The sequence below is a fragment of the Cygnus atratus genome, chromosome 1 (genome assembly GCF_013377495.2).
Source record: "Cygnus atratus isolate AKBS03 ecotype Queensland, Australia chromosome 1, CAtr_DNAZoo_HiC_assembly, whole genome shotgun sequence".
Classification (NCBI taxonomy): domain Eukaryota; kingdom Metazoa; phylum Chordata; class Aves; order Anseriformes; family Anatidae; genus Cygnus; species Cygnus atratus.
Window position 1 is genome coordinate 14,274,789 of NC_066362.1, and position 27,905 is coordinate 14,302,693.

General features: G+C 40.1%; 1 protein-coding gene across 10 annotated transcripts in view; it reads right to left on the reverse strand.

Annotated features, from left to right (window-relative positions):
• The window catches only part of SRPK2 (SRSF protein kinase 2), a 148,978-nt gene that overhangs the window by 68,045 nt on the left and 53,028 nt on the right, over positions 1 to 27,905 (reverse strand). For 4 of the 10 annotated variants that reach the window (XM_035549593.2, XM_035549598.2, XM_035549592.2 and 1 more), the window contains one exon: positions 24,812 to 24,875. The exons of the other annotated variants lie outside the window; for them this stretch is intronic. In XM_035549593.2, the coding sequence (XP_035405486.1) occupies positions 24,812 to 24,875 (64 nt within the window). The remainder of the gene's footprint in view (positions 1 to 24,811; positions 24,876 to 27,905) is intronic. 10 annotated transcript variants of the gene reach the window in all.

Here is a 27,905-nt window from a genome sequence, read left to right on the forward strand (position 1 = left end):
CCATTCAGACTTAAAAATAATAAAAAAAATAGACCAGTGGACGTTATATTCAAGGCGCAGCAGTTGCTGCAGTTACACAGTGGTGAACAAGAACTCTCCTTAGCAGACCACAAGGAACTGTTCACCTAAAGAGCATCTAAAAAAAGCCAGACTCGAGAAAAACCGAAGTGACATGCAAGTCTAAGATTGCCTTGATATTTATTTCTAGTTTCTAATTACAACAGATTTTCGCACTTTCACTATGCTTTTACTTCGCTTTCCAAGAGGGGAGTTAACAAAGAAAGCACATAATCTGTTTTTCTATTAAGCATGGAGAAAAAGTAGAGGCATAGCTGGCATTCACAGAATTCCAGAAGTCACAGATATCCCACACAGAAAAACTGTGCATGGTGGTTCCTCCACAACCTTCTTTTACTTATATATACTACATCTAGTCTATACATCTTTTAAACCCAGCTTGCCAAACAAACCTAGGTTCAAGAAAGTATTAATGAAATTACAATTTCATAAGCTTTTGAGATTTTTTTTTGGCCTTTACAGACCCCAAAATGGGTTGTATAGTTTAAAAAAAAAAAAAAAACACGAAAAGATGTATCAAAAGTATTAAAAACTTGTCCAGAAGTTTTTAAGGAATCTTTGATTTCCTTAAGTTTACAGCAATCACCTCTGTTTTGTAAAGAAAAAACTGACCAGTTCCAGACAAGATGAGTAAGTTGAATAAACCAGCATTTTCTGTGGAAAATATAATTTTTCACAAATCTGAATGGTGTCAAAATTTCACTACTAATCATATAAAAGTGCCTTCTCATTTTGCTACAAAAAAAGGACTTATAACTTATTTTTAAACAAAGATGATTCTCAGCATTTTAAAACATTGCTAAAGCTCTAGACCTCTCTGTAGATAGAGTATCACTGAACATGGCTAGTAGCTTCCAGCATTTCCTTTTAAAAATCAATAGCACTTTTTAAATGATTTGTTGATATTCTGATTGAACCTAGGCTCATATCACCTAAATCCTATAATTTAATATAAGAACAATATTGCTGTATTTCCGCATAATACATTACCTATGAAGTTCTTACAGCCAAAGGTACAGCAAACAAATAAGCATATGAGTGCAACTAAAGATCTCACGGCAGTACTAAGGCAAACAAAGACTGAAGCTAAGTTGCAAAATTCAAGCCAAATAGCTGTGAGAGGTGGAAACTAGGCTGGAAAATCACCAAGAAGATCCAAAACACACAAATGACAAGGCAGATGTGATGCCAGCTACCATATGTAAGCACCAGAGAATGGAATTTACATACCAGTTAAGTAAACAGGAAAGCAGCAGTTGTATCTATCTAAATAAAAAAATGGAGCCTTGTTTTTCTGTAGAAATAAGTTATATGGTAGCTTAAAACTTCTCAACTAGTACAGAAGCAAAAGACTGAATAAAGAATAGAAAAGACCTGCTGGATCATTAAATTTTTATATTTTTTTTTTTTTTTTTTAAGAACAACTCAAAATCAGGATTGCAACCTAAAGCCATTAATATAATGATGTTAATTGGTCAAATTCAGAGGACAACAGAACTGAAAATTTCCAAGACCTATCATTCTTCTAACAACACGAAGTTCTGGTTTTGGTTATCTTCGTATTAAAAAAGGGCCCCAAAATATACTGACTTCGCTGATCCTGTGTGAGACTTCCAGATCTTCTGTTTCTACAAAAATACATATAAAATGCATGCCATGCACACATAAATCAACCTCAAAAACAGGCAAGTACTGAAAAAGCTTTGTCCAGTTTTATGTGAACCCCATGATCTTGCATCTACCTCACGTATACTGTGATTACCTTGTTACCGACACCAAAAATTATCCTGTACCTGCTTACCAGATTATTGCCTAATATCCTAAAAACATAAAAGTGTAGAATATACACCCTCCCTTTTATATGTTCTTTATAATGTTTGAAAACCTGTAAATTATCATTATGAAATTTAAGTGTTTTTCTTGCTTGTTCTTACTTTAGACATTAGACTACTGTCTACATTAGAAGATTCTGTAGGTGGTTAAAAGAATTATGTGATTATGACTTTAAAGACACTCTGGATGATTAACCTAAGAATCGAGATGAGATGTGAGGGTTTTTTTTGTGTTGTCCCCTCCACCTCAGTCTGGCTTGTTAGGGATTCAACAACTCTGCCACTTTAATTAAAACAGTGAGAACTACTAATGCACATCTGACTCATCCAGAAAAACCTCCAGCAAAACAGAGGAGATACCAGACTTGAAATTCTATTTAAACCATGAAAAAAGCTGGATGAGAGAATCAAAAACGTTTTGGAGAGTAGGAGGGGAAGAGTTCAGAACACCTTCATAACTTCTGTATACATTTCAAAAATAAGGTACAAGTTTATTTCTTCTCTGTTCTGTACATGGCATTTTCAAAATAATAATAAATAGGGAGAAAATAGTTATGGCTTTTTGCTTAACACACGAAATGGCTTCAACAACTTACCATTCACCATTTCGAAATGTTCTTAACAATAAAGGACTATTACAGAACTATTTGCTAGAACAAGAACATCAAGTTTGTTATTTTAATTTTACTGTATAGTCTGATCACTTCCAAAACCAACACACACTCATTTTATCTTGTCTCGAGACCCTAGGCTTTACTGAGTGACCTCCATTGCCTAAGCTCTTAAAAAAGTTCCAATGAAATTGCAAGGCTCCATAGTCAGATACATGATTTAGCCTTGCAATGCAACTCCAAAACAGCAGAACTGTTATCCTACCAGTGGAGAAAGAATAATCAATAGTTGCAGATTTTGTCCTAAAAATACTTTTCTTACCTGAAGAGTTTAAAAGTGATAAAGCACCAAGTATGGTCCATTAGATCTCCGTAAGAGGAAGTCTAGATTTACTTATGCCATTTTCACATTACAACTCAATCTTATCAAAAAAAATCAAACATATCTTGACAGTACACAAAGCTAGTTTGGCCTCTGCTAGCAGAAGAACAGTTGCACTGGGTCAGAACAAAGCTGCATCTAAACCATTATCTTATTCCTGACAGTGGCTAAAATGTCCGTCCTCCCAACAAGGGAAATGTGACAGTAGCCAACTACTTGCCCAATGCGCAGTAATTTGCCATAGGGACTTTTTGGACCACAGATGGTATTTAACAGTCTTCAGTGAAGTAGTTCTCTATAAATTGAAGACCCTGGACTGTCACCTCTTGCACTGATGAAAACTTAACACTAACATCCTGTTGCAAGGCCTTCCACACACTAAACTACCCACCTTTGAAGAACTATTTCCTTTTGTTTATTCAGAAACTGCCTGCAAGTTTCCTGTATTGGAAGAAACAGTGAAAAATTATTTCTTATTTACTCTTTTTGTGTCACTCACAATTTTACAAAGGTTTATTTTACCTCCCCATTGACACTCCCATTCCAACGTGAAGATCCCTAGCCTGCCTTACCATTCCACGTGAAGAAGTTGTTTCACACCCTCCATCAACCATGTGACTTCTCTCAATCACTTATCTCAATTATATTCTTTCTGAGATGGAGAGAACAGAACAGAGTGAAATATTCAAGACCGGGGACGCTATATATTTACACACTGCTCACTATTCCTTCCCTGATAATCCCCAGCTTTCTACTTGTGGTCCTATTACAGCACTGAGCTATGACCTCAACAGATCTAGTACTCCTCCAGTACTGATAATAATGCTGATATTTATTAGAATTATCTCTTAAGAAACTGTCAGAATGAAGCTTCACAATTGTTTTTAACTGACCAGGTCGATGCTTCCAGCACAAGGGACTGCCCTGCCATCTGCTCGTGTCTGACAGACTTCCAGGCATCCCTTCTGCCCGCAGCTGTGCTCTTGTCGCTCCCTCACCCCGCTCCTCTGCGGCAATTTTCAGGCTGATCAAACCCCGAGCCAACTGAGCACATCAAGCACACCGGTGCCAGCGCTAGCGATGAGCAGCAAGAGTAAGTGCTGAGGATAAGGTGAGACTTGAAACGTGGACTGGGGCCAACTGCGAAACTACACTCTTCATGTGTATTTGCAGTAGGAAGCATCCCCTCCACTGACTTTTACACAGCGCCTCAACAACTACACAGTAACACACACAGCACTAACGAATTACAGGGTAAATACACGTGGTTCATTACTGACTTCTCATGAAGAACAAAACTCATATTACAACAAACGCAGGGTACTGGCCCTTATGTTTCTCCTGTCATGACACCGAAACAACCGCACACACCCCAGCACCTTCTCATACTCCATGCAGTACGGATGGCCTTGTTGGAAAACCATCAGCCTTCTCCTTTGGCTTCAGTGTCATCTTAACCAAGCTACACTGACCTGATTAATTAGACATTCTGCACTGTAAATTATCATAAAGAGGCAACGAAGTGTTTTTGAACAGCTGTTGGCTTTAATAACGTAGAGAACCTACGAGTGAAAAGTTTATAAAGATGGGTATTGGCTCCATTCTGAGCTGAAACGGCCTGCCAAAGGTAAAAAGCTCTTCCCTTGCCAGGTGTTGCCTTTCTTCTCAGAAAGGAACGGAATCGTGCAATATTTTTAGTCCCTGATATCTCAGGTCCCTCTTTCTTTTAAAGCACTCCAGGGAGATCAGATGCCAGCACCCTCACCAACTCACCTTGTCAAAGGCTTGCTGAATTGCAAATATGCTTTTCCTGCCTCCCAGCAGGACTATCAACAAGGCAACCCTGTCTCCTGGGGTTACAAAGCCTACGATCTTTTCATACTAGCATGATCCAGTTATGTACTGTCCTAACTTTAAAGCTTAAGCATCTTTGTTGTAATAAAAACATAACAGATTTTGGGCACAGTGAACTTAAAACAGCTGTTTTGATCTATAACGGGTGCTTTCATTTTTCAAATGAGCCTTTGATGGCATTTAGATCTCTAGCTCCCAGCTGGTGTACCCAGATCACTGAAATGGACAAAGATACTCCAAAGATTATTTTCTAGGGCTTTTTTGTTGTTTTTTTCTTTCAATCCAGAAAACTTTTTAAGGCTATTTTTAATGTTATTTTTGAACTAGGTTAGTATTTAGAAGAATTTTCCACCCCAAGATTTGTCTAAAGTAAAGCTTTGGCATTGATTACAGATGAGAACCCCTTTTCTCACTCCACAAGTAACTGTTTGTTGCCGTGCATTATAAACTGAGGAGGACGTTACACTGGGAGCACATCACTACTTGATACGCATTCTAAAAGGATGGCCAATGTCTTGCCTTAGCAATGTTTTCATTCTTAGAAATACACCAGTAATGCATCACAGAAGGTGTGCTGTATGTGCAAAGTTCACAGGTAAAAATACTACACCGTTATAAACCTACAGCTAAACTACTAATGGAAACCTCACTTGACTTCCATAGCCAACATAGGCCCATCGATGTTGTTAGCACCAGCCTTCCTCTCTTCCCTTTTCAAGAAAGAAGCCCCTATTCTGGAGGATTATAATTATTGTTCCCCAGACACATGCTGAACTGATGGCCCCCTTGAGCCTTTCCAGTTTTTGTTTGTTTTTATTCTTGTTTTTAAATCAATGCCTCTACTCTCGAACCTCTGTCAAACAAAACGGGAATGCTTTAACAAAGCTTAACAGGGTCGCTGCTGTTAGTAAGAACTCCTGAGACAGTAAGTTAAATGCCTTAACTACACAGATTAATAGTTGCTGTTGACGTGTGAAATAGAAGATAAGACAGATAATGGATTAATTAATGCTGAAGAGAGACTGAAAAAGCAGAAACTGTTACAATGCTAGGTTAGCCAGCTATCCCAGCCATTTTTGGAAAGAGGTGATTGGAAAATCATTTATTCTCCTGAAGAGCAGGACATTTTATGTCCAGGATCCAGCAAAAAGAAAATACAAGTCTTAACTTTCATCCCCCCTAACTGGAAGGAGTTTACTGATAAGGTTCTACAAGGGCAAAAGATCCTGTGCTCTGCAGTTGAGCTCTTCTATGCTGGCACTCAGGTGGTGGCTGACTGGGTGATTTTTGAAGGGGAACCACATACCCAAGAATACCTGATGATTTTTTCTTACTATTCTTATTTTAATATGCATTAAATCCCCAAAACCTAAGCAGTACGCTAGTCTGAAAATCTCACTATCTAATCATTTATTAAGATGAAAGAAATGCCTGCCTATGGAGAAGGTAGACATTAGAAGAATTACCGACAGAGGAGAGTCACAATCCTTACCAGGATTGGGTTTACTTTCAATCCTTACTAGGACAGATCTCAGTATGTAGAGTTGTGCAAAAATCCTATTAAGACATTTGGTCATTAAATATACTGAAAAATATGCCACATTCTTTCCATACAAACAAACAAGTATCCATTTAGATTAACATGTTCTTTTTTTTTTGTCAGAATTTCTGCTGAATCACAGACGGTGACTTGCAACATTTCCTTTTAAGCTAAGTGTTAAGGTTTGCAAACTGCAGTTATAGTGAGGACTACAAACAAAAACAATCCACAAAACAATGCTGAAGTGTTAAGACTGACTTACAAGTGCGAGGGAATCCTATACAAGTTTTTAAAACCTAAACGTTAATGTTATTGTTACTGCTACAAAAAAAGGAAAAAATAACACTTGGTAGGTCAAGGAATATGCAATTACTGCCCTCTCATGTGCTCTCTCCTCACTCCCATCATGCAGGCTCTAGCATTTACCTGATGCCCCAGCAAACTGGTGGTGAGCTCGGGGGGCAGAGAGGACAGGACACTTAGCACAAGGTGAAAAAGCTGTGCCGGGGCAGGATGACTCCCTTCAGTCACAAAACTGTTAGGCAGAGGTCAGCCCTTCTGTTGGAACCTCATACAAAACTTCATGTAGTTCGGTGGGATGTGTGAGTAATGTGGGTAAGCTTGTAACGTGACCAGTACCAAAATCCTGTCAGAGGATTTGCCAAGCGGAAATCCAGGAAACATCCACCTAGAAGACAGCTGGGACAGCGTAAGGTATCACTAGCTCTCTAGATACTTGGTTCTGTGCCAGGGATAAACCTTCCTGCAGGAAAGCAAACAGAAGAGACATGCTCCACCAGCACTACACCCAGCGTTCTCCACATTAACCCAGGCCCTACCAAAGACCGATTCGCCCAGCAGCCTCGAGCAGCTACAGGCAGCCGATTACTCCCTGCAGCACCGCTCTGTGCTAGGTAGGGGCACAGCGAGCATGTGCCAAAGGTCAACAGCAACTCCCGTTTCCCTTTGTAACATCAAAGAATTCCAGGAGAGCACAAGCAACATTCAAAGGTAAACCAGAGTACGTGAAAAAAGTAAAGAATGATCCCAACCAAACCTCCGCTCGTCTCTGAGCCGTAACCTCACACACCACACGGAGAAATGAAACTGACACCAGTTTCAGGAATTAACAAAATGCCCTAGAAGTCAAAGCTGTATGAATGCAAAAGAGGTTGGTGATGACCCCGGCCGTTCATTTTGCCTGCCACAGGCTCGGGTCTTTTCAGACACAGCACAGTCAGATCCTGAGGGAAAGCGACAACTTCTGCTGCTCTGCCCAAAACCCAGAGGACAACTCCAACACAGCACTGATGAGTCCTAGAGGGAGATGCAGCAAGCTTTCCTTGGGCAAGGCTGGTATAACCATCAGCCTGGACAAAAATAAGATAGAGACAGGAGTACGAGATGGAGATAGGTGTTTCCAGTCCGTGTAGGTACAAACTGATGCAGCTCATCAAAACCAGAGTTTTACTGCCTCAGTCAGCAGCTGTTTCTTCTAGCTAAAGCTTCGATGTTTGCAAACTGCACTTGTAACAGCAGTGAGGACTGCAATAAAAAACACAAAAGAGCACTGAAGTGTTAAGACCAGCTTCAAACAAGTGCAAGAGAACCCTAGGTGGATTTTAAAATTCAGCATCCCGTTAGTAAAAAAAAAAAAAGGCAATACTCAACTAAGTTAAATGTTATATGTTACTACTGCTATATGCAACAAACTTCTAAAGACATACTACGTTTATACGTGCCATTATACCTATGCTTTGCTGGAAGCCGTTAAATAGAATTCCTCAAAACTGAAGTCCCATTCTAAAAAACATCTACTGTAGAAATATCATTCAGAGTACCCATACCATGTCTTTCGCTAGTCACTTTATTTGGAAGAAGCATACACTTGCATCTTTCACAATGAGAACCCCCTTCTTTAAAAAAAAGAAGTCACTTACAAGAAAACTTGCAAACAGACAAACCACAATCAAACAGACAACGAAAGAGAGCTTAGCATCTCTTGTGAATAATAGATTTCCCTTTGTGTTTATATCATTACTGAACCTAATTACATCATAACACCACCACCGTCTTAATTATGTTTACGGATTCCAGTTCAACATCAGCAAGCACTGTTCTGAAGTACACCAAGACAACAAGGTACAATTGACTCAAACTGTTAAAAAAAAAAACACCAAACAAGAAACCTTAAAGAATACATGATATGCCTTAAGCAAAACACAGTACATTTAACTGATTTTGCAAAAAAATAAACTAGCCATATCAGCAACACTGGAGCAGTAAGTAGCAATAACTAGACGTATCTGCCCAAATTAAGTTGCATGAAGCCCATAAAACTAGGAAAAAAGATACTGAGAAAGGATGTAGTTATTTCTACAGTATAAATGTTACTGCCCCTTCCTCATATTTCAAAACACTTTTTGCTCCTTAACTTTAACATAAATAGCACATTTTGTAATTTCCAGTAATTGCTTCTTCCCTTAAGACTTTCATTTTGAAGTCATATCAACAAACCAAACAATAATGAAAAAACTTACAAACTCTTCAGCTTCCATCTCACCACGCAGTTAGTGACTCACTCAGAACACATCATCTCCTCTGGTACTTGCTGACACAACTCCACACAACAGCAATTTAAAGCCTCCAGTCTGGCCCAAGAGAACCCTGTTCTGTATTTTGATGGAGATCCAGCAATTTCTAATGCATGCAGTGAAACAAAATTGTGATTGAGAGCAGACTTCTGCATTACTATGAAATTATAGAATTGAATGCTAACAGCAGTAACAAACATGCCAAAAAGTAACCAGAAGAAACTTCAAGATTTTCAAACCACACTTATATTTTAATATTACAAAACTTTGATTTCTAACTCAAGACGACTTGATTAAAAAAGGACTAGATTACTGGAAGAAAAAAAAACAACACTATATACACCAATCCCTTCCTCCCTATATCAATTTAAACAAATTAATTATGCTCATCACTGCCCATATACACACAACTTTAAAAAAAACACAAAACATCTCAGAGCAAAAGGGATTCTACAGAATCTAAGTTCACCGTCTCAAAACTCTTTAAACAACATAAATTTTATTACAGTGAAAATAGGAAATGGTTTGTGTGATCGCCCAAAGCAGTCTGTGATTGAATTCTGTAGACCAGTAGACCAAGTATGAAACTCTTGTCAGTATTTTCCCCTATGAACACCACATAACCCTGCTTCCAAAAATTCACTCTCATTGAGCAGGAATTATTTTCTTTCTCGATTGCCTACTGATTCTGATTCTTCAGTGTTTAGCAGGTTCACCAGCACTACTTGAAAAGCTACATCGCAACTTGATGTCCTATCCAAGCAATGCAAGGAACAAAACAGAGGACACAAAACAGACGCAGGTGGTACTTAACACCAACTGGAATGTTGCCTCCTTCCTTTTATCTGCTGCAATGTAAATCGTTCAAGTTCACATTTGAGCAAAAATAGCAGTAGCCCACTTATTATCACAACAGGCCTATCCTAACACCAAAGCAGTGCAATGGATTTTGCAAGTAAATCCCTGTGCACCAGTACCTACGCTGGCATCTAGCTGCATTACACTCAGAATTAGCAGGTTTTAGCCTTATTTATTTGAAATACAATTGTTCTAATTTCAATTAAGGATAAAACACTAAATAAGTTATGTATTCCAAATCTTCTTCTTTTTCTACCAAAAATTCTCATTACCAAATTTCAATCCTAAGCATACCCAGTGAACAGTGTTCCTTTTTTCTTTTTATTTATTTATTTATTTTTAATTTTGAGTATCTGCAGTTTACTTTCTATTACTGAGATACAAGTCACAGGCAAAAATAACTTCCTAGGTGTTTCATTATGAAGAAACTGTTGCAGTTTGCCCAGTTACTGCCTCACAACAGTTTCTACAGAAACTAAAATAATATTTAAACACCTTTGTCACTGGTGAATTAAGATGAAATTGCCCAAGAACAGGAAAGGTTCTGTATTGTTTGGCTTATGACAAGTAAATCAGTCAAATGTCTTGAAGGAGTTAAATTATCACATTGTTAATTAAGTTAATTAATTCAGTTAAAAGCTTTCTCCGTAACAATTATGGATATGAATTTATCATGAAGCAAAAAAAAAAAAAAGAAAACCTTATTTTAGAATCTGCTGATCATTTACTAGGTGAAAAGCATAATTAGCTATGAATAACTCAGACCAGCAGAAAATAAGAAGCAATAACAGTCTGCGTTTCTGAAATACATGATGCTGATGATCAACAGCAAGCAAATGCCTCCCTTACTGAGTATCCTTGTCTGCTCCAAGTCCACTGTAAAACTTCTGCCTGGAGGTCTGAGACCCCAATCCCTTCCCTAGATGGAAAAACTGCAAAAACACTGAGCACTAAAGTGAATCCTAAAAAAACAGCCAGAGGAAAAAAAAGAAAGAAAGAAGCGTTGTAAGCCTAGCAAAGCCCTTGTTACTGCCGTAGACAAAACAAGAGTGCAAGAACTGGACCAGATGGTCATCTTTGGAACTGGCTTTTCTTTTCAAGCTGGGTTTCACTATGGCCAACAAACAAGAATATGAAGAGCAATACAAAACAAAGCCGTGTGCTCTCTTGTGAATTACTTGGCTACTGCAAAGGTGCTTTCAACAGAAAAAGATGACCAGCTAAGAGTGCCCAATCTTATGATTACAGTTGAAGTACAGAAGCCTGAAAAACAAACTCCTAATGTAAGGAGGCTTTATTTTCAACCAAAAAGTAATAGCTTTTAAGAAATCTAGTATGCGTGTTTCCTATTAAAGTCCTAGCTGAATTTCAGAAAGCAAGCTTTGTCCGAATACTGTTTTCACAGAGCAGCAGGACAGCTGAGGTTGGAAGGGGCCTCTGGAGGTCCCCAGGTCCAACCTGGTGGCTCGGAGGAGGCTTACCTGGAGCAGGCTGCTCAGGACCATGTCCAGCTGGGTGCTGAACATCTCCACGGATGGTGATTCCTCACCTCTCAGGGCAACCTGCGCCCTGTGTTCAACCACCCTTAATATAACAAACACAGTTTTCCTTATGTCTGTACGGAGTTGACTGCATTTCAGTTTGTGCCTTCTGCCTCTTCTCCTGTCGCTGGGCAGCACTGACGGGTCTGTCCGCCTTATTGCCTCCATCAGGATCAGTTCGTACACGCTGATCTCCCTGAGACGTCTCTCCTCACGGCTCAACAACCCCATCACTCCAGGCCTCTCCTCTTATGACAGGAGAAGTTGTCTGCGAGTCCTTCATCATCTTTTGCGGCCTTTTACTGGACCTGCTCCAGTTCATCCCTCTCTTTCTCCCTCCCATGTGTCTCACCAGGACGGCAGAGAGGGGAAGAATCACCTCCCTTGGCCTGCTGGCAGCGCTCGGCCTCATTGCTGGCTCCCATTCAGCTTGCTGTCCGTCAGGTCCTTTTCTGCCAAGCTGCTTTCCAGCTGGTGGGCCCCCAGCCTTTACCGGTGCCTGGGGCTGTTCCCACCCAGGAGCAGGACTCGGCATTTCCCTGGGTTGAACTGCACGAGCTTCATTTCTCCAGGCAGCACAGCCATCTGGGGCACCAGGCACTGCTCCCGGAGTTGTTTTGTCTGCAAACTCACTGCGGGTGCACTTTGTTCCATCACCCTGGTCACTAACAAAGATGTTAAACAGTCCTGGCCCCAGGAAAGGGCGACCGCTGGAGTACTGGGTGGTGACTGGCCTCCAGCTGGACACCGTGACACTGCTCACAGCCCTGTAAGCCCAACAGTTCAGCCAGATCTCAATCCTCCTCACCTGGCCCATACTTCATCAGTTTGTCTATCAGGATGTTATTGCAAACGGTATCACAAGTCTAGCAAATGCCAAGATAAACAAGAGACACTAGTAGTGTTTTATCATTGTTAAATACAATTTAAGCCGCTAACATTTCTGTCTTTCCAATTGGACCATTTTTTTTTTCCTACGTCTGAATAAATTCTATTATTCCACTTGCTAACTCTGTTATAAGCTAACATACCTAGATTATTATAAAACCTTTGTCAAAGAAAAAAAACATATATACAGAAGTACATGAAGTACTACCATATTTTCACGTCTGTAACTTTCACTTCACATAATCCTTATCTCCTTCGATGTACTGGTACTTAGAAATAAACTTTAAAAAAGCACAAAATCAAACACGGGATAACAAAGCAAACAGCCTGCAGAGGACTGGGAGCAGATGGTATCTGAATACAAGGAGTGGACAACAAGAACAAGGCCTGAGGCAGGGAATGAAGGGAAAGCTCTGAGATAAAACTCCACTGCAAACGAATCTCAGATTTCTTCTTACAGGCAACAGCATATGCGTGAACTGCTGGTCATGGACAAAACAGCTACGTCGTAGAAGAGGTTGAGGGAGGCAGGAAGCTGTGCGAGTCACAGAAGCCTCCAGGAGCCAAGGAAGGAAACGCATGCCTGCGTGTCAGTCAGATCCAGCCAACTCACAAAGGCTTGGTCCAACCGAGCAGGCTGCCCAAGCATCGCATGGTAACCTACAGCCAGCCTGCCTGTACAAGAAAAAGCGGTGATTTAGAAGAAAAACAAACAAACGCGCACAGAATGGGTTAGATCTAAAGAATCTTGCTCCGGAGAAGCCCAGGCAGAAGAGCTGCCTGGCGGAGAGCTGGCAGAAGCCTGGGAAGTGGCGAACAGAGATCCTAAAGCAGCTCCCACCTGTCCACAGGAAAGGCCTGAGCAGAGCTATTTGCAGTAAAGGGCAGGAGTCTTGGGATGCCATGCAATGTGACCTGTGAGGAAACCCCAGAGTCCAGCGAGCAAATAAAGGTATTACATGGTGCATAAAGGCTTCTTTGGAAAGCTATTTTTTAAGTCTGCCATTGTTATCCTAAAAAATTGATGGCTGTGATCACGCTACGCTCTAAATAATTCTGCACTTGGCTGCGATCAGGGCGGAAGGTTGGGCTGAATACCTTTCTTTTTGGTCCAAGTAGAAAAGCAACATCAGCTCTTTTATGTGACAGCTGTAAATAAACTGAAAAACACTGTCCAAAGCACTGACGCATCAAATCCAGGCAGACTGTAAGGTGTGTGCATTAAAGAATTTTCTAAATATCAATTATGAAATTAAAGGAGTTGGGAAAACCGGCTCGCAGTTACAGATGCCTCTGTGTAGCAGGCAGAAAAAAAACAGTAAAAATACTCTGCCTGTGTGATCTCAGGAAAGAAAGTCGTGTGTTTTTTTCATTTAGTATTTCTTTTTTTTTCCCCCCTAAGTACAGCACTTGCTAGACAGGCAGACTTGAAAACATCAGCAAAATAGCTGCCTGTTGCACTTTGTTTCTACTCTGCTCAAGCAAACAGAGCTCTGTTTACATTCTTTGTAAATAAACAGAGCTGTGCACACACAAAAATCTCACAACCCTCAAATCACATAATCTATTTTTCTTCCTGAGAGAAGCAACTTGGCAAAGCCTCAAGTACTAGCTAGCTTTTGGGCTCTTATATTAGAAAAAATACATGCCAGGTTTTCTGAATACAGATGTCAGATAGCCAAATATTGGCTAATGTGTGGTGTGGGTCTGTTTTTGTTGGTTTTTGTTTGTTTGTTTGTTGCCTGTTCAGCTACCCTGTAATGGAATTGAGCAATCTGCAGGTCTTGCAGGTCAAATTAACAATAGCCTTCCTGTCCACCTTAGAGACACCACTCCTCTTCTAAACAAGGATATGCGTTTGTTTGTTTGTTTTTTAGCTGGCACAAGAAATAATTTTTAATTGTTACTATCAGATAGCTCTTTTCTTTTCTGGACCAGGAGGAGCAGAGGCAGGATGGCCAGTCTGAGCTGGATTATGCCCCAGAACACCTTACCTATTATTATATAACTCTGCACTACCTTACCTCAAGTGGGTTTTGCAACAAGCACAGAAGACAAGTTTGGCAGAGTAAGTAGCACTACTTGCTTGTGGTCATTGCTGAGCTTTGTCTTCATTAGATGTATGAGGCTAACGACTCCAGCAGGTGTAAATCTGAAGCACAGAGTATATATTTAACACACTGTAAGAAGACACCTCAGTTTTCCTTTCCAGAAATGCAAGTCTACAAACGAGTTAAGTAGCCAACTCTCCAACTTGAAATTTCAAGACTGAGTAGTAGCAGCGAAGGAATCGAGGATTTGGTATCCTCAGCTGATTGTAATCTTTTGGATGTCCGTGTCAGATTGCCAGAAATTCAAACAGCCCTAAAACCAGTTTTGACAGGTGCGACTGGGAGACTAGTGTTAGGTTATCTGATTAAAGGGTAATCACAATAAAAGCAGAGCCAGCAAGGATCAGCGGAAAAACAACAGGCAGAGAAATCCTGGCAAGCTAATCAGTGAAAATGGAGCACCTGAATCAGCTACTCTCAAGACCACCAATTAGACCATTGTCCCCCAGTGAGAAACCCACCAAAAAGAGTCAAGGAGGAAACTCTCTCCCCAGAAACACCGCAAAAGCTAAAGGTTATTGCCTTAAGGGGTACAAGATTTATGGGATGCGGGGAGAAATAACACTTTGGGATTGTGTAAAACTTGCTATGGGATCGTGGGAATACAGAAGCCATTATGAAATAATTAGGGAAAGGCACTAGAGGTGGAGAAAGACAGGGACAAAGGTGGATAAGGGAGAAACAAGCATGGAAAAACAGCAGCAGAAGAGGATAAATGGGGCAGTGCGGATGGATGGATGGTAAGTACATTTGTCTGAGCTTTCCAGTTGATTACGACAGTCTCTCATATTGCCATTAAATCCTATTTCTATCTTCCTTGTGGGTGCACTTTTCATTCTGAGTGTGTGAACTTCAGCAAATTTCCAGCCAGACTAGCCAGCAAGTAGGTATGAGAGACCTCTTACCTACCAGCAACTGGAGCAAGAACAAACCTTGGGGGCTTAAGAGTCTAGGGGCCAACAACGAGGGAAGACCACTGGGCCTTGGTGTCAGCTACTAGACCAGTTCGAAACAGCTACGAGGGGGACTTGCAACCCTGAGCTGTTGGAAGGAGGAGCAGGACTGGGCAACCTGCGCAGACCCTGTCAGAGTGCTCTGTGTATGCTTACGTGGGTACCAATAAAAGCATTGTTTTGTCTCTCTGCTGGTCCACGTGGCCAGCTGCGTGTGCATTTTGTGTGTGTTGTGTGTGTGCGTGCACGCACGCACACCCACTGGGAATAAGCGCTCAGTCTCATTAGGGGCTGGCCCTGGGGACTCAGGATCTGCAGCAGCCTTGCACTTATCTCTTTAGGTGGGATGGAAGATATGCCCATGGGACCCAGAGCCCTCCAGCTTTGGCTACCTCTAACACCTGGCATGGCTGAAGAGAGACAAGTTTCTTAGCAAAGCTATCAGTAACACTTGGAAGGAGACGAGTATAAATCCACCCTTGATTTGAGTTCAGGATAAAAGTCCTGTGCCTGTTTACGGTGTCCTGGCATTTGCTGGAACTCACTCAATTCTGTTCTGCTACGACATTTTGTAAACAATTCGGTAATTAAACAACCGCAGGAAAAAAATGTATTAGCATTCTCAGGCACCCTTCTACTGCAATTGGACATCCTCTGGTTCTTTTAATAGCCCTTGAAATTCCACATTTGAAAGGAATCTTTACTGGGTCTTTATGTGTTTTCTTTTGAAGTCAGGACTCAATTGTACACCATTATAATGGCAGAGTAACACAAATGAAGCAAAAACACAGATAAAACAAAGCAGATGTAAATGAAATTACACGAACATATTTAACAGGTTTGCCTGCCCCTCTAAACACTAGTGGTGTGCACAAAAAAACACGCATACTGCAGCCACAGTGCCAAAGGAATAGAGTCAACACTAATTTATGGCCTCAGAAATCTACTCACAGATAGCAGATGTACTTGTAAGATAGGGAAGATATTTTTTTGTTCACTTTTGTCTTTGTTGCCTTGTAAGCTCTGTGTTTTCGCTTTTGCTGTGAAATACAAGCATACTGAGGAAGGCCATCTTTTTTTTATTTGGCCATCTAGACCGATACTCTGACACATGAATTACCTGGGATGGAGCCAAGTGAGACTTCAAACCACATATACAAAGACTTTGGACTCTTACTTATATTAGAAATGTTTTAATTGATAAAATTTACTTCAGAATCACTGCAGTCGATCATCTTTTTCATATCTCTTAGGGAAGTCTTGATCCAAAGCAGTATTAGTTTTCCCAGAAGCAGACACCTCTCACAGCTAAGATACCAGGCAACAGAGGAAATTCCTGATTTTTGTCACATAAGCAACAGGACCCATCAGAAGGGCTTTACACTGGCAATCTGGAGATGACAAAGCACCACTCTGAGAATACCTCCGCACAGTCTCCAATGGGTAAGGTAACCCTTTTATAGAAGGATTCATAAAAAACAGCTAATTCCAAACAATTCTAGTTTATGGCATGGAATAAACAGAGGGTGATCTGTCCATTTCATATGGGGGCATGGCAGGAAGTGAATGCTTCTGGGCAGTGGCTAGAGCAGCTGAAGGAAAAAAGACAATGAGAATCTGTGGTCATGATGCTGGGTAGAAAGTAACAAAATGGCTGCACACTGAAAACCTCATGGATTTCAGAGCCCCTTTCCACTTCAACAAAAAAAAAAAATCATTGTTGGATATTTTGATCCTCTACCTGTAGTAACAGTTACAAAATAAAATACTGCCTCTCTATAACAAGGACAAAAACGATTCTCTCAGTTTCTGCCAAAACTACTGCTAATATTTAAGCTTTGACAACACAGAAAAAAACCACCATAGCTTAAGAATAGCTTCTACACCAGTATGGCCTTAGAATCACAGAATCTTTAAGGCTGGAAAAGCCCTCCAAGATCATCTGGTCCAACCATCCCCCTACCACCAATGTCACCCACTAAACCATGTCCCTAAGCACCACGTCCAACCTTTCCTTGAACACCCCCAGGGACGGTGACTCCACCACCTCCCTGGACAACCTGTCCCAGTGCCTGACTGCTCCTTCTGAGAAGAAATGTCTCCTCATTTCCAGCCTGAACCTCCCCTGGCACAACTTGAGGCCATTCCCTCTAGTCCTGTCACTGGTTACCTGTGAGAAGAGGCCGACCCCCAGCTCCCCACACCTTCCTTTCAGGCAGTTGTAGAGAGCAATAAGGTCTGCCCTGAGCCTCCTCTTCTCCAGACACAACAACCCCAGGTCCCTCAGCCGCTCCTCACAGGACTTGTGCTCCAGGCCCTTCACCAGCTCTATAGCCCTTCTCTGGACACGCTCTTCTGTCCCCCCAAAAGATATACACTATCCCCATGCACAGTAGCACTGAACAACAGAAGGAAGGATAGATTTGGGGCCCAAGAAGTTGCTTCACAAAAACAAAGCAGCAAACTTTAAAAATATTTGACGTTACTCCAACATCACTTTGCCAAACTAAGTAGCTCTAAAAACTTCTTCCTTCCATGTAAATACACTGCTCTGAGTTATGGGAGAAAAATGAGTCTTTAAAGATTAGCCAGCAGAACACTGATATACAAGTGTTTCACAAGCTTTCAAGAGAACAAATATGATCTTTTACTAAATGTGGGTATCACCAATCTACAGTAATTCATTGTTTTGGAAACCAGCAAGATAAAGCTAGAATTAGGACACATCACTCAGTACAGAAAGGTTATTTAAAGTGCCATCTGAACATCCTGTTAAACAGAACAGCCAAAATTTCATACAAACAGAACATCTGCTGGGGATGTGCTTCTGGCCTTGAGCACTGTCCAGTCACAGAAGAGAAGCGATCAACCAGCCTGATGGACCTACAGCCATAAGCAGATGAGGAGAGTTGTGTAGATGAACCTGGTAAACAACTGGCACTCCTTCAACTGTAACATGTATAACGCAGGCAGAACTTGGAGCTCCATATGTTCGTTTTGTAATCGGAACTTTAAAGAATAAAAAGAGAGGAAGAGAGAGGCAAAAGAAAGAGGATTAATTCACCTTCCACCTAGTCACCACCGGCAGCATGAGTTTGGTAGGCATCCTAGGTGAGATGACTTTCACATATATTTTTTTAAAGTAATACTGACTGGATTTTGGCAGAGAGCTTACCCAATCCTAAGGGTAAGTCTTGAAGGAAATAAGAAGCATCTAGGTTAGAAATTGGGTAAGGAGTGTAAAGTTCCTAAGAACTTCTAGTAAGACACCTTCTGGTCACAAAACCTTTGGAGAGAAGAGGTATTCTTCAATCACGCAAAGACTGGATTGATATTCTCTAAGCTGTATGGCAAGATTCACAGCAACTCAGAGCTGAGATATTACAATTATCCTGATAATATGCTTATAATAGATAAAATATGTAAGAAAATAGAATGCTTAAATGGGCACAAATTTGCTTAACTTGCTGCTTAGCACCTCATGACAACTGCATCAATTGCGTATCAATGAAAATGCGCAAAAACATCATAGTAAATTTATGAAATTACATAAACATCTGAACATTTCACTATTCATTTGTAAGTACAGAATGAGAACATGCAGAAAACCTCAAATTAGTTTGTTTTGTAACAGCACACTGACAACAGAAAAGCATTAATCTGGTATAGGTACATAGTGTTTTGTGCAATCTGTCAGACAGTGTTCCCAGACCACTTGTCTAGGGCCTGCGGTGGGAATTTTACTGAAGTCATGATTAAGACAGTGATTAGGCAAAAAAGTCTCAAGTCATGAAACTGGACTAAATTCGGAACAGGAAAGGATTTGCTTAAAATTAAACATTACTTTTTCTCTGATCTTTTATGCCAAAGTAGAATTGGATACATACATTTAGCTTGGAAAGAGAAAGTACATTGTTCAAAGCGTATGTTTTCAATCTTTTTCATGCTTTTTTTTAGCCATTAACTGTTATAATCATCACTGGCTTGCTTGAATTAGTTTCCAGTGAAGGACAGTTCTCACACAGGAGAATCTCATACAGCTCCCCAGCACCTTCAATCTCTCTCTTTCCCCAAGACCTCTCATCTTAGTTCCAACAGTAAGTGCCAACAATCGAGATTTGTGTTTTCAGAAGGTATGAGAAACCTCCCTGTAATAAATATCTCAGATGCCTGCATGATGAAAAGCTCCTAAAAATAAAAAATAGAAATATTAAGCAGCGAATAGAAGATAATCTGAAAAATAGGGACACTAATGATACATTTTACTTGTGATTAAATATCAAAATATGTGATTTTCTTAACATATAGCAGAAATTCCAGACAGAAACAGGAATAAAAAAAACTCCTGTCATGGAAAAATAAAATACACTCCAAATTCTAAACCTTTTTAAACCTTATTGATGAGCTGATACAGGCACTATCAGCTCTAAAAAAAAAGTACAAAGTGCACCCTAAAAATATCACCTTGAATGAAAAAGCTGCTCTGCAAGTGGCTTCTTCATGTTATTTCTGTTTTTCTTTCCTAAACGTGCACAGTGGCAAGCTGCAGCATCCCTAGCCTCTGCATCCTTTCATACTTCACTTAAGTCTGTCACAATAAAACAATTAGTATGTGAAACCTTTAATATGAAAAATACACAAATGGCAGCATTTGTTTCAGTCCAATTTTAGTAATCTGAAATTAAGTATCTGGTCTAATATAGTTACACAGACACACTGTTATTGAACACATTTAGTTCTCCAGTGAAGAAAATGCCTCTCTGGATAAACAGCTTCCATCCCACATGAAGATAGGATAATTTCCTCCCTACTTCTAAGATAAAGTACAACAAATAGCAGGATTAGCTTGCAATTTTGAAAACAGGGAACTAATACACATTGTTCACTGTTATCATGCATTATTTTAAGCAAAACCAAAAAATTAAAGTCAGACAACTACTGAAAATAACTTGAACCACCTGTAATGGAAGTTAAACAATATTTCTTTTATACTATAAAAAATGTAAAGAGGGAAGATAAAGATAGTTTTAAATGTATTTTTAAGTGTTAGCGTAACTGATTGAATAGTCACATTATTCTGATAATTATTTTTTGTTTCAATGTTAGTTTCACAAATAACAATACAATTATCATCTTACAATGCCCTGTTATCCAGTAATTATTCCAAAACATTCATCTGACACACAGCACTGCTGGGTCATACTGAATGTTGTGAGCTGATGGTTCTTCCACTTCTAAACGTGTTTTATTTCTATAATTCATTACAAATGACACTTCTGCCTTAGGAGAATCAGTGCATCCACAATTAAATTAAGGAAACAAAAAACAAAAAAAATAACCATGTGTTCCTACACCCCAAGGAATCTTTCAACATCAGTGTTTCACAATGCCTCTTAAATCAACTAACATTAGATGTCTTCTTAAAAAAGAAAACAAAGTGTACTCGGTCTCCATCTTTTTTCTTCCCCACCATTATTTTAGGTTTCTTCTTCCTTTACTTTATCCCTGACTGCATTCTTGAGATGACCTGATGAACAAACCATGTAAAAGCATTAAGACATGCATTTAACTTGCTCTGCAAAGATAAATGACAAAGACGGAGGGGTATATATAGCTCACGGCTAAATAAAACCAAACAAAAATAAAAACAAAGAACAGTTGTCCTTAAACCTTGCCTGCACCACCCCACCCCAAATACTTCTGCACACTGAACAAGAACTTCACTGTCCTACTGTCATTTCAAAGTATTTTCCTTTTTCTGCTATTTATGGAACCCCTCAGAACGGTGAAAACTGAATTATATACACAATGGCTATCTACTTTAGGACTGCACATGAGTGTTTGGCTGCCATCATTTGTTTTTGATGTTATTTCTACAATTTTCTGGAAGAACACTGAAGCATAAATTCATTTTAAAGCAACATGTATATGAAGCCTTTGCAGAAAGGCAGCAAAAGAACCAAATATATCAGATGTATCGGCCTTGCTAACAGCCTTTACCAGTAACTTCTTGTGATAAAGGTGCATCACTAAGATGACATACGTGGAATCTGGAATCAGAGCTTAAAAAAATGACAACAAAGAAAACCACCAAGCTTTTTGCCCTGAAGTATGAAAAAGAAAAATATTACATGCATTAGGTTTGTCAGAGAACAGTCTAAGCATTAGAAAATGATGCAGGTGGAAGAATGACTTTTCCCCAAATGGCACAGAAACTCACAAGAAGTTCTAAAAAGCCCTTGAAAAGGCAAAAGGAATGTCTACAACTCAAGGAGGAGAAGGGAAGAGTGCATAACAGAGATGGTAGAAATAAAAGTATTTTTGCTTTCTTTGAGGGTTCTTGCAAGACCAGCCTCCTCTGCCCATCTCCTGCTATTGGCTCCTGTATTTCCAAGAGCCCAGATACACAAGCAAGCCCGGTTGGCGTAACAAGTTAGTGCAGGCCACCTGAGCCCCCAGATGTCCACAGGCAGCCTCTCCTCCAGCTGCCCACCAGCACAGGGAGAGGGCTGCCACAGGCTGCTAACACGGATGAGCATGGCACTAACACTCAGCATCTCAGGACGTCAAGGTGCTATCTCATTTTATCTGCCTAACCAAACACCTCCCAGAACAGCAACACTCAGGTCTCGCATCCCCCCATCTCATCCCCCTCCAAATGAAAGTTTTTCTAGGCAGGAGGTGAGGGGAAAGGAAGGAGGAATCTCATTAAGAAAAACAGCTCAGGCTTGCATTCATTTACTTTCCAAGGCTATATCATCTTTAACATCTCAGAGGATCCTCACCACAAAGGTTCATCTCACTTTCTTCCTAATGTCTCCTAAAAGCCTCTTAAAAACCTAACAACCAGGTATCCCGAGAGAAGACTGCAGGATTTCTAACACTTGGAGCTTCCACAGCAGCCAAACCAGCCATTACATTCCAGCTTCCTTCTGACCATTTTGTTGTTGCTGTTTCTTCCCTCTAGGACAGGATAACATACCGAACTTGCCGAGCAAGCAGGAAAAGCTAAACACGCCAAACTCTCCTGTAAAAACACAAACCAAACAAACCAGAAGGCAAGTGATGGGCTTCTCTCTCTGTTCCTATTTCATCGGTCTCTGTGCATGCACAAAACACCTCCTCTCCCTTCCCTTCCTGACATGCGAGCACTGTCTGGCAGCCTGCTTGTGTGGAAAACAAGAAACAAGCCATGGGCTCTTTTAGATCTCCCACCTGGCATTTCGGACAACTCAAGCTTCTCAAGAAGTCCAACCACTATAAGCAAGAGCAAAAATTAATGAAAAAAATATTCAATTGTGAATTCACTTTGTCTTCGTCAAAAACATGCACATTTTTGTGCATGTGAGCTATAAACACACACTGCAGGGTCACTACACAGCAGTCTGAGGACAGTTTTGCAGTTCAGACATTCATCACTACTCTCTTTTTCTTCAAAACACACAGTAATTTTGCAAAGGGCCTTGAAAGGAACTGGACAGACAGTACTGTTTCATAACAGCTTGCAAAAAGAATTCAGTCTATTTTTAGATGCATGAAAAGAATGTGGTTATGTTAAAAAAAATCTCAGATAATACATAAAGGTTTCTGGGTTTGTCTTTTTGTTGTTTTCAATTTATCACCGACCATGTAAATTGTGCAGCTGATGTGCCGAATCACTCTCCAGGTGAACGGTACCACATAATTAAATCCTCAAAAGAGCAAAGCCCGTGTGTGTATACAACATCCACATTTGAATCTTTATTGCAAAATTATGCATCGTGCTGTTACAAAATCTTACTTTTTAATGAATGGCATTTAAATTAATTTCAGATGTATCCACTTCTAATTATGTGTAATAATCCTTTACAGGAACCATTCCATCTAGGACTAGCCTTGGTTCAATTATGAGCATGTTTTGCTCAAAACCAGACTGTTCTGTTTTAGGGTGCTGCATAAAATCTATATTTCTAGATGTATACATACATTATATACCATAATCCTCCTCAGCAATGCCAAATCTATAGAAAAGCCTTTCCAAAAATCAAGTTAACACCTGTTTCCTCCACTGCTTTCACCCCATCATCCTCTCTGTTATCACCACCATTTTATTAGTCTTGTATTTAAAAATTTTAGACATCACAGTGGGACAGAGGCAAACAAATAAACATCATTTTCTTTCATGATGAGTAATTTTGAATAAATCAATAAAATGTATCTCAAAGCTGTTCTCGTATCTCTCCATTTTGGAAAGGTGACTTAACAACCCACTCCCCCCCACCATTTTCTGTATCTCTCATTGCTGGTATTTTGTTATATTACAGCTAGTGAAAGGCAATACAATTTGCTTCTACACATCTTACACAAATACACTTATAAATCAAACTAAGCTACTCTTTTTGATTTTTTTTGTTTTGTTTTTTAAACCATACATGCCACACAGCACTCGCTGATTTTGGAAGATTTGTCTTTTACCCTGTTTCCTTAAGACAGCTTTCAGTACATTATCATTTCTTTCTATGCTTAACCGTTCAATAAAATGTACTTTAGATAATAATTTCAGCTAAACATATAGTTTGAGTGCATAAAATTCATAATCTTTTTTTTTTTTGCCAATGCCCATTATTAAAACGGCAAAATATAACATCCGGTTGGTCTTTTGCACACAGCTGACATGATTATTCTAAGTAATGAGATAAAATTAATATTATACTGCTCCAGATTTAAACAACTTTCAAAATAAAAATTTCTCTTAAAATTCAGGGGCAAGCAAAACAGAAGTGAACAGGCTGGATCACATAAAAACAACAAAATAATCACAAGGAGGTCATTTCATGTCAGAAAACTTAACGTGCATTTAATGCCTCAAAATATTTCTTTAAAATGAAACAGCTACTTAAAATTGTAATAATCTGATTGACAGATAAAATAATTGCTTTAAAAACACTTATGAGTCATTTTGTCCTTACCTGCAGGCATGAACCATTACTGCATGCAGTGACTGCTCCATTTCCTAGCACAGACTTGAACAAGGATCACATCTATCTTACAGAATGTGACTAATTTGGGGATTTGCGATTCCTGAGCTACTTTGCAAAGGACACTCCCTTTCCACATAACAGGACATTAAATGCTCCACCAAGTTATATTTTCTGTTAATCTTAATTCAAAAGAACCCTTTGTAAGTGTAGAACGGTTTCCTGTAACACAACAAAAACACTAAATCTTTAAAAAGGAATTTAGAAATCGAGATGCTGTTTGCACAAAAGTAAAAAAAAAAAAAAAAAAGAACGAGGTCTGCAACAACAGTACACACAAGCCAGCAGCCTGCTTGATCTGCTTGATTATGATTTGCATGCTGCAGCCGAGTAGACTTCATTAAAAAGGAAATCAATAAATCTTTGCAAAAACGCACAAAGCTTAACCAAAAACAGGGGGTTCAATTAATACATTACAATAACCAGCATGCAATACAGAAACGATATTAGCAAACTCAACAAGGGGGGAAAAGAAAAGAAAAAAAAAAAGCCCTGCGCTGCTTCTTTGCAATGCTACACCATTAATTGTTCATGCAAAAGATGTAGCTGTACCTTTCTGAAGAGGACGACTTCTCAGAGTTAACTGACATCAGCAGCTCAATCTTCTGCTTGATTTCTGGAAAAATCAGAAAATATTCACAACCGAGATTGCCTGCCCTTGCTTTCCAAAGTCTTATAACCAAGCGAGTTTTTCCTAATCCCTTTTGTTTCAAAGGAGGCCACAAGATTCACAGTACTTCTGTGAAGACTGATTCAATCGGGCTGGGAAGGAAAAAGCTCCGGAGGCATCAGGCCCTGCTGAACTCTGCACATGACTGTTTATGAAAGCAGGAGGAACCATTTCTTTTAGGCAGAGGGGTGGTGCCTTTCTCCAGGCGAGGCTGACACATGCACCAGGCGATTCTTATCGTAACGCTTACAAATTGAGGCACGAATTGCAGTTTCTGGGGGAAAAGAGGGAAACCGATGATTTATGGCACGGAGCAGCTCTCTGTTTAATTACCTAAACGTTGTTTAACACCCTCGGAAACCCTCAGTTCAAAAGCCCTGAAAAATATGGCTCTTTGAATCATTTTTGTCACAAAGAATGAAGTATTAAATCTGTACTTTAATACATGGGTAGGAATCAGAAACGGGACATGCTACACGTACCGGGATTCATTTTTCCTAGCGCTCTGCATTTCATTTCCTTCAAATACACTTTGAAAAGTAGTATTTAAAAGTCCTTATTTTTTTAAATACAGATATTAATTACCAGTCTAGCACTCACAACAACTAGAGAGAAACACCCGCTAGCAAAACCCGGGCTGACATTATACTACTGTAAGAAAAATGCTTGATGACAGGCCCCAACACAGAACCACCAGGAACAGATCAGCTTTTCCTAACAGACCCCCCGTCATGGGGGGCAGACGTGCTCTTGTGCCATCTGTGGCTTGCTTCACAAGCTCATCTCCCAGCAAAATACAGGGACAGCTGAAAAATGAATTACCAGGAGCTATATATGTCGCTGAGATGTTTGTGACCAGAAGAACCCAAAGAATAACGTCACAAACATGAGCATCGTTTTAAGATCCTATCATAGCCGGAGATAGTGGTGCCACCTATAGAAATACAGGTAAATCCTGCGCAGCAATAAGACGAGGTGCAGTAGTTTATAAAACTGAAGTGAACTTCTGGTATTTGGGATTAACCATTCTGTGATGGGAGAGCTTCAACCTGGAATTTTTTTTTCTTTCTTTACATATATTGCAAACACAAAGTCTCAGAAAGCTCTGAAACAGAAAAGAGAAACAGGTGTGTATATATACACACACACACACACATATATATAACATATAATAAAGATTACTTAGCACTAAAGTTTAGCATCCTCATGCTCCGGTGGCAGGGTTGCAAGGTAGCAGCGATCATGGCCTCATCTAAGCATATGCCACTGGTTCTTCCCAAAACACAGGCCAGAGAAGCCTCCAAAAATGATCTTCGTTCTCACATCCAAAGCAAATGCTTCTCACAGCTTTCAAGACACTTCTTGGAAATTTCCGTATCCCCAGCTGGCTCACCACTGAGAAACAATCCCCCTACATGGAGAAGGAGCTGGCTGGGCCAGCCTCTTGCACCTCAGCACCAAAGGCCAGGGCGGTTCTGATTTAGGCCGCCTGCATCCCTCGCTCCATGCCTCAGCTCTCCTGCTATCAGACGGGGATGACAGCATCCACTGGACTCCACAGGGTATGTTTTTTAAAAATAAAATAAAAATAACCTATGGTAAAACATCGGTGACCACACACACAAAGAATTACTTCATTTTGTACTCGGTGCAGTTTGGAAAATGGCTATGAAATAAGACTTAGAGCTGCACAGTAAGATCTGAAAATACTGCGTACCCACCCATCGACTGAAAGAACCAGCCACGTTACAGTCAAATAACTGATGTGTCATTAAGAGCTAGGTTGTACTGCATACAGGCCCACAAACGGCTTTAACACCACCTAACTTCCACCTATACAACCAGACATGTTTTAAAACGGATCTTTAGTGCTACTTAGGACATTGGTGCTGATATACAAATTATGCAATATGCAGGTTACATTGTTCCTTAATTTAAAGATCATTCTAAAAAAGCAGAGGAAGGCTGACCCTATAATCTTAGGGCTATCCTAACACAGTTTTCCAATACCTTCATGTTGGAATTGCACGAAGGCAGCGTAAAAGATCAAACAACTGGCTCAGGGTGCAGTCAAAAACATTTACTACAGGGCTCAAATTCACCGCAAAAGTATTTCTGTGCAAAAATATTTCTATTTTAAATACAAAACGTAGCATAAACAGACACCAAGTTACTCCACTGAATTTCAGCTTTAAAAATTGAACAAAACTGCCTTTGAAGCGAATTTAGATAACTGAGAGAAAAGTGGCTTTTTTATATACAACAACTTGATATGACAGATGTGTGCTGCTGTAAAATGCACAACGGCAAAGCCACTCATGCTTGTTGCACAAAAGGCAGCTGCACCTCTCTCCTCTGTGTCCCCTCTCCTCTGGGCATCCCATAGGCCAGAAATCCTTTCTCCTGGACATGGTCAAGCACAACCATGACAGCCTGCCTGCATGCAGAGAGTGAATTTTGTTTCCTTTCTTCCAGTCTTGATTTCTAAGACAGGGAACATCAAAGCTTGCAGATCTACGTTGCATTTCGCTATGACTTTGATCCACACAGGCGGTATCTTGAGCTTCAGACTTACTTTTCTTGAGGACCAGCACACCCGCAATTCCTTCCTGATCCTCTCTTCACACCCTCCAATACAGTTCAACAAGAACAGGATGCTTCATTACACATCTTGGTAAGAGTTGTGTTGTCAGCACTGAAAGCTAACGGCTACAGCAATGACATTTTTGTGGGATGGGGAAGCCTACAAGTTTGGAGAGCTTTGCTGCTCCAATATGGCTTAAAATAAATAAATATCCCTTTAGTACACTATACATATATATATATTTATTTTATTATTTTTTTTTTTGGCTGAATAAGCTCTTGAGGGCTTTGCACGTTGAAGGAAGCTCTTCAGCTTCTCACCCGTGCTTCTGGACAGAGACAAACCCAACAGTTTGGTGGTGCAAACTGAACCTCATTTCTCCTCCCGCAGAC